General features: G+C 42.5%; 1 protein-coding gene across 3 annotated transcripts in view; it reads right to left on the bottom strand.

Annotated features, from left to right (window-relative positions):
- Atl1 (atlastin GTPase 1) overlaps positions 1-8,193 on the bottom strand; it is a 79,491-nt gene that overhangs the window by 20,395 nt on the left and 50,903 nt on the right. For all 3 annotated transcript variants that reach the window (XM_031355900.1, XM_031355902.1, XM_031355903.1), the window contains exons 8-9: positions 1,793-1,885; positions 527-665 (exon numbers count right to left, since the gene is read on the bottom strand). In XM_031355900.1, the coding sequence (XP_031211760.1) occupies positions 527-665; positions 1,793-1,885 (232 nt within the window). The remainder of the gene's footprint in view (positions 1-526; positions 666-1,792; positions 1,886-8,193) is intronic.

Below are 8,193 nucleotides of genomic sequence, written 5' to 3'. Positions count from 1 at the left end.
AGCTGAATCCCGTGCCCACCTGGCCAGAATCCCTTGTCCCGCGGAACAGGGACCCCGCGAGAAATCCCAGTCTGCGACATTATATAGAGACAAGTGTGCTTTTTAGTGAAGTTTTATAATTGTTAAATTCTTCAGTAGCCATTTTAAAGAGTCTAGATTCATTTCATTACTGAATTCATTATTTCCTTTCAGTTCCTAAATATGATTTCAACAAATACAACACTCCAAAACACAGATTTTCCCCATTTTAATATAAATAAGGGAACTAAGTACACACAGAAGCAATTGGAAAAACACAGAGATGAGAGGTGAGGGTGCTGCCTGCTGGTGGAGCAGGTTTGGCTCTGTGTTCACATGCAGTACTATAGATCCCACAGCTGACTCTTGGGGGCTGGTGCTCTAACACCAAGCCTCATACCCAGTTCCCTTCATCTGCTTCATTAGTGTATAAGCTAAGCCACAAGCCTGTGGAGCATTCCATGGTCTGATAAGCAATGCAAACGTATTCATGAAGAGACTGACAAACCTTTTAGCTTTCCATCAAAGTTTGGGTTCGTAGCTACTTTTAAGCCCGGATGAGGTAGGAGAAAACAGGAAATGTTGGTAAAACAGGAATGGATGTGCTTCCTGACATTCTGTAGCTCTTCATGCTGGTTCCCTGAGACCTGCAGAAATCATTCTGAAGTTAAAAGTTTCTCGGGACATAAATCGAACAAAGGATTTCTGTAGCATTCTATATTTCTTTGCCTGACTGCTTCCATAATGATAACAACAGTATGATGTGGCTAGGACTAATGGATTGACTTTGTCTATATAGCCACATCTATGTATAGCAAATGCCTAGTGCAATTTACAAGTTTCTGTCTTGTGACAAAACAACATGGTCACGTGTATCGCAGCAGGAGTCCAGTCTCTGGTGTAAATCCCTGCCACAGTTCTCTGTCTAATGCTATGAAAGCACCATGACCACAGCAGCTTGGGGAAGCAGAGGATTGGTTTCACCTCACTTTATTCCATCGCCAAGGGAAGTCAAGCCACGATCTCAAGGCAAGAACCTAGAGGTGGGGTCTGAAGCAGACGCCATGGAGGAATACTGTTTACTGGCTTGCTCCTCATGCCTTGCTCAGCCTGCTTTCTTGTACAATCCAGAGCCACCTGCCCAGGGGTGATACCACCTACACTGGGCTGGGCCCTTCGACGACAATCATCAAGAACCCCCATCCCCCACGTTGGACACACTTTCTTACAGGCCAGTCTGATGGAGGCATTTTCTCTTCCCAGGTGACCCTAGCTTAGATGAAGTTGACCAAACAAACAACTCCCACCAAACCAACAAAACAAAACATACACAAACAAACAAACAAAACTAAGACGCTCAACACTTAAATTCTTGACAAGTATCTGAATGGCTAGGTATTGCATACAACCCTAAATACTCAGTCCATTTTAGACATGTGTTCAACAGTCTGTAGAAACCACAGAATGAAGCACTTATCTAAGCTGCCAGGAAACGTGAGTCTAGATCTTTACACTGTAGTCTTTTACTGTTTGAGTCTTCAAGATAAAAATTTTGACTTTAGGAACAAGATAGTGTTTTATTATAATTACCAAAGAAGTATTTGTATCAAATCATTGACAACACTTAAATTACAATTCTATGGGTTTTTACAAATCTATGTTGGGTTGTTTATAGAGATACTATGATAGGTGAAATCGTGGCTCCTGAGTATTTAGGAAGCCATCTAACAGAGATCCCCTGGCTTACTTCTGGGGATATGGCATGCTAACCAACCTTGAGGCGTTTTTCCAAGAACTTGGCACCACCATCAGCTCCGTATGAAAATTCGTATGGGAAACTCCAGTCTCGAACAAGAAATATCAGACTCTGAAAGCAGTAAGGAAGGGTGAGTAAGAGTGCTTGGAGGCTGCAGGCCTCTGCTTTCTACTGGAACCAATCACATTATTGAATCCTAACTTATCATACTGTGGCATTCAAAGCAAATACCAGCTTCTCAGCAGTCCATATGACATCACTATACTTCTCCCCTCTGTGTGAACATCACGCTGCCTCTGAACTCTAGGACGAACACATCTCACTGAGATGTGAGGCAGTCACAACCCACAATTAAGCTGGCTGAATGGAGCTATAATTAGATTTTGTGTGGTGTGTTCCTATGAGTCCCTCAATGTCTCTGTCTCGGTCTCTCTCTGTCTCTCTGTCTCTGTCTCTCTCTTTTTCTCTCTCCCTCCCCCCTCCTTCTTTCTCTCCCTCCCCTTCCATCTCTCTCTCTGTTTTTTTTTTCTTATGCTACAGTATAATATATGCATAAGATACCAAACTGGTTTTTGAAAAATTAATACTTTTGAATTTCACTATGTAGTCCAGGCTAGTGTTGAACTCACTGTGTAGACCAAGCTGTCCTTGAACTCACAACAATCCTCTGACAAGCATACTTTATGTATCATCTGGTTTTGTGTGTCAACTTGATACAAGCTCCCGAGCTATCACAGAGAAAGGAGCCTCCCTGAGGAAATGCCTCCATGAGATCCAGCTGTAAGGCATTTTCTCAATTAGTGCTCCACCAAGGGTGGGAGGGTCCATTGTATGTGGTGCCATCCTTGGGATGGTAGTCTTGGGTTCTATAAGAAAGCAAGCAAGCCAGTAAGCAGCATTCCTCTATGGCTTCTGCATCCACTCCTGCCTCCAAGTTCTGACCTGTGTGAGTTCCTGTCCTGACTTCCTTTGGTGATGAACAACAATGTGGAAGTGTGAGCTAAATAAACTCTTTCCTCCCCTTGCTTCTTGGTCATGACGTTTGTTCAGGAATAGAAACCCTGACTAAGTAAGATACTATCATCTTTTATCTTTTTGTTTTCTTCTTAGTTTCTTTTTGAACATTTTGTGTGTGTGTGTGAGTATCTATACATCTGTGTGTAGAGGTCAGAGGACAGCTGGTGGCAGCTGGTTCTGTCTTCTTCCTATGTGAGTTCTGGGGACTAAACTCAGGTAATGCGTTTGAGCAGCAAGCACTCCTACTCTTGAACCACCTTGCCAGCCCTCTATCAGCTTTTTTCTAAATTGAATTATTTTATTATTTTTTATAGAAATGATAAGATTCATTTTCTTATCACAAAAGTACAAAGTCCAGAGAAGAAAATTCAAAATGCATTCCAAATCTCAAAAGCAACCACATCTAACCACAGTTAACAAGGGTAAACAGTTTGTGTACAAGGAGTAGGCCAAGGGAAAAAGAAAAACAAGTATTTTTTTAAGAGAGTATCTTTTTTTTGTTTGTTTCTTTTTGTTTGTTTTTTTTTTGTTTTGTTTTGTTTTTTTTTGTTTTGTTTTGAGACAGGGTTTCTCTGTATAGCTCTGGCTGTCCTGGAACTCACTCTGTAGACCAGGCTGGCCTTGAACTCAGAAATCCGCCTGCCTCTGCCTCCCAAGCGCTGGAATTAAAGGCGTGCGCCACCACGTAAGAGAGTATCTTAATGACACAACCAAAGTGAAAAACATTACAGTAAAATATAATTGAAATTAAATATCTACAGACTTAGGATGGCAGTTAAGACGGTCATGAGTTTCAAGTAACTGATTTTTCACCACCACAAGTTCACAAGTTGTATGCTCACTTTAAAATCTTCTGTGTTAAAGTATGTTCTATACAGAAAATCACATATAATAACATGGCTTAACATATTTTTAGAAACTGAGCACTCCATGTAATCAGCACCTAGACAGACAAACAATGTCTGCTGCTCCAGGAGCCCCAACTCCTGCTTCCTTCCCTCATCCCTGCTAACGGGTACCATTATTTTGACTTGAGAAATCACAGGTTAGTTTTGCTTGTCTTCATCCAACATTATATTTGTGAAATTTACCATACTGTTGCATAACTTTATCATTCATAGTCACCACTGCATAGCATTCCATTATGTGAGTAATTATTTACTTGTCCTGCTATAGATGAGCAAAGTTGAAGGTAAGCCAAGGTATCTGTTTTTAAGGACATTTTTGACCCTTCCCTTCTTAGCCTTCTCAGACATCCTCCTATCTTCCTTCTGTCTCCTATTTATTTCTTAATAACTCTAAAATAACAATAAAAGGAGTTGAGTATAAATGATTGAAGTCCAATGAACACAGGTAGCTCTATCAACATTACCAGTACATGGAATATGTCAGTACATGTGTTGATGTCCACATAAAATACAACAATCTAATACTGGAAAGCTAATGCTAAATTTGTGTGCACATCCATTATAAAATATGTGAAATTAATCATATCCTCTGAAGGAAAAACTGATTTAGAATCAGTGGTCAACATGGTTGAATTAGGGAAAACCTGGAAGCTGAGGAGGAGGGCGTCCCTGTAGGAGGACCAGCACTCTCAATTAACCTGGGCCCCCAAGATCTCTCAGACACTGGACCACCAACCAGGCAGCATACAGCAGCTGATATGAGGCCCTCAACACATATACAGCAGAGGACTGCGGGTCTGGGTTCAGCCAGAGAAGATACACCTAACCCTCAAGAGACTGGAGACCCCGGGGAGTTTAGAGGTCTGGTGGGGTAAGGGTGGGTGGTGGGGACATCTTTGTGGAGATGGGGTGGGGAGGAGGTATGGGGTATAGAACAGGAGGAGGGTGGATGGGGGGGGATAAAATCTGGAGTGTAAATAAATAAATAAAAGATTAAATAAAAAATTATCTGAACTAGCCTTTGATGTGTTTAATCAATCAATATCAGTTTTAACTTCTGTTTCAAGTAGAGGAAAAAACTAGAAAAGACCATATAAACAACAGCTTGCTTCCATCAACAGCTTGTAATAGCCAGCCCATCAGCAAGACTAATTCCATGACAAAACAAACTGATGATCTTGTTTTGTGGGTTACAGAGACAAGAATGTGTAGTATTGGGCTTGCAGTGTGTGTTCTGTTGAAGCATGCTGTGTGGTTCAAGGGTGAGGAACAGGCTGGCCACAGCCACAATGCGTTCCCTGAACCTGACTTGATGGAAGGCTCTCAATGCTTCTCTCTCTCTCCCTCTCCGTGTCCCTCTCTCTCTCTCTGCTTATATGTACAAATCTTAATAAATGTTCTATGACCATTAGTGGGCAACGTTGACTATTAGTCTTTGTCTGTCTGAGGAGTTTCATGTAACTGATACCCTAGGGAAAAAAAGCAAATTACATGGGCAGTGGTGGCGCACACCTTTAATCCCAGCACTTGGGAGGCAGAGGCAGGTGGATTTCTGAGTTCGAGGCCAGCCTGGTCTACAGAGTGAGTTCCAGGACAGCCAAGGCTAGACAGAGAAACTCTGTCTTGAAAAACCAAAAAAAAAAAAAAAATTACAAAGCTGCTGTCCTTAAGACCTACAGGTTAACTAATGAGGTGGGATATGATCATTAAAATACAAGATCACAAATTATAGTTCAACAAGTGCTAGAGATAAAGATCAGGAAGAGAAGATGGTGGCTGGATTTGAGACTTCAGACCCATGGCCTGGACAGAGATTAGCTCCGTACTGTCATGGTAATATAAGCAGTATTAAGCTTATAAAGTCCTCTGATTGGCCACTTCCTTGTTGGATAAAAAGAGAAAGAAATTGAGAAGTAATAGCACACTGAGCATTGATGTGTATAATGTATAAAACATGCTTTGCACTGGGCCTGGCACAGAATGAGCATTGGCTCAGTTGTCTTCTTTGTCTAGCAGTTATATTCCATAACCTAAATGAGGAAACCAAGAGAAGTCTGGCCTGAAACTTGACCTAACTCTGTGTTGCCAGATATGTAACATTAATACATGTTACATGAAGCTCTGGGACCACCTCTGCTCTCTGGACAGAACCTAGGTAGGGCCCCAGGCAGCTGCCCTTCCCCATTAGTCCCATCACACACCAATCTCTCCCCAGTCATAGTGGGCCTGTCTTTTTCTCAGTGAGGTCAGGTTATTTTTCTGGCATTATTTGGCAACTCCAATCAGCACAGATTTTTGCCCAAGAATGTCTTATTTCAAAGTGATTTGCAGCCGGGCGGTGGTGGCACACGCCTTTAATCCCAGCACTTGGGAGGCAGAGGCAGGCGGATTTCTGAGTTCGAGGCCAGCCTGGTCTACAGAGTGAGTTCCAGGACAGCCAGGGCTATACAGAGAAACCCTGTCTCGAAAAAACCAAAAAAAAAAAACAAAAAAACAAAACAAAACAAAACAAAAAAAAAAAAAACAAAGTGACTTGCAAAATTACTTGGAAGTGATTCAAACTATCTACGTGTTTATGCCATGTATTTCCTTACTACACCCCCCCACACACACACACACAGACAACACACAGAGCACAACTTTCAGCTTCCCTGAAAGCCCCCTGGGACTGATTAGATCATGATTATGTCTGTACTCAGATGAATGTGAAAATACTTTTATCTCCCAGAGAGGATTAAGTTCTGTTCAGATGTCAGAAGCACTGGTGGGATTTGAAAACAAGAAGATGGCTAATAAAGGCATTGTGGGAGGGCCAGGAAGCAGATGGGGAAGAGTATGTTCTTGCCTAGAGTGGGTAAGGTCCTGGGTTCCATTTACAAAAGAGAGAACACTGGAGAAGGCTAGGAAGAAGTAATTGGGGAAATAAAGTACTAAGGCTGAGGAGATGAGCAGGAAGCAACTAAATGTCAGCAGACCTCAACCACACATTTGAGAACGAATCAAGGCCTGAAAGTAAGTGAAGTTCATACCCAGGAAAGCCTTTTCTTTTTAAGGACTTAAAACGCCTCTAATTTTCTAATTAGAGCATCTAATTTGCTGTAGATGCTGCCTGCTAGGTACTCGCAGTGGCTGAAACAGCCCTTAGCCACACTGTGCACAACCTAGACAGCTCAGCTTCCTTCTCTCCACACAGTAAGTGCAAGTTAAGATGGTAAGATGCTGAAGTGACTTTAATTCAAGTGTTTCTGTGAAGGATGCTTTTCATCCCTTGTCAAGGCTGTGGTCGCTATCCAGCCCCATCTCTTCCCTCTTAGCTGCACTGCCACAATTCTGCCAGCACTTCCCACTTGTCTCAGGTCACCAGGCTCAGAAAGGCCTAGAAGTCAGCAGATACGCTTAGAGGTCTGGTCTAAAGAGATCAGGGTTCAGAAATACCATGGCCACTATTTAAGCTTATGACAGCTATATAAGCTTTTGTAGACTGGTTACTAAACACATCTGCTATACAGACATGCATCAGTATATACAACACTGACCCAAGTGAATCTTGAAACTGTTAATCAGTTGAGAAATATTTCTATTTCTTTGCAACCTACATAATTAGAGGGTATAAACTCGCTAAATAGTAAGCTGTGGGATTGTGATAGCCAAGGAGAGCATTTAATGGTAAAACAGAGGGCATCTTGAAGTCCATATTTCATCTTAAGAGAGGATCTTCTCAGCATGGATCCAATGATAAACACAAGCTTAGGCTGAAGGAGTTAGCTTTTAGATGGTACAGAAACTGTTTCTCCCTCCAGGCACTGTCTGAAGGGTGTCCAACTCAATTCTAACTCTTGTCCTTGTAAAGGGCAGGATTTGAAGGACTGTAGAAGTAACTGACAGAGCTCAAGTCAAGCTCAGATGTTACCTTGCTGTTAGTCACTGACCTCAGTGTTTCTGGAGTTTTTTAGGACAAGTCCGGCCAGCTTCCATCCTCTCAATATGTCAGTAAGAGACAAAACATAGAGAAAGGGGACATATTCAGTGTGGCTACACTGGAAAGGAGAACAAATAAAAGGCTCCAGTGACCTCTATTTCAAGTCTATGGTGGAATACTGAGATGAGGTTTAGGTGTAAATACAAGGTAAGAACTATGCACAGCTAAGCAGTCCTGGAAAAGCACGACCTTACTGGCCCACCACAACCTTGACTATCAGTCCCACAAGAAGCTCCAGGAAGTTGCCAGGACTCTGAGAACTCTCTTCCTGGGAGGCCAGCTCCTCCCAGGCTGGCTTCCTTTGCCTTCCTTTGCCTTCCTCCAGCGCGAGACTCCTCGGATGCTTTTACTTCTTTAGGATCTGGTATTTCAAAGGTCTGAGAGCTGAAGGGATGACCACAAGTGACTCTTTAGAGCCTGACACAGTTACACCAGCTTCAGCCTGGCTGGTTGCTGGTACACTCAGATAGGGAGAGAGGAAGCTGAAAGAAGCTAAGGAGAAGGGCGATCCTGTA

This window comes from Mastomys coucha, unplaced genomic scaffold, assembly GCF_008632895.1.
Source record: "Mastomys coucha isolate ucsf_1 unplaced genomic scaffold, UCSF_Mcou_1 pScaffold6, whole genome shotgun sequence".
NCBI lineage: Eukaryota > Metazoa > Chordata > Mammalia > Rodentia > Muridae > Mastomys > Mastomys coucha.
The sequence above is the reverse complement of the archived record's forward strand: the minus strand, read 5'-3'. Positions and strand labels throughout refer to the sequence as shown.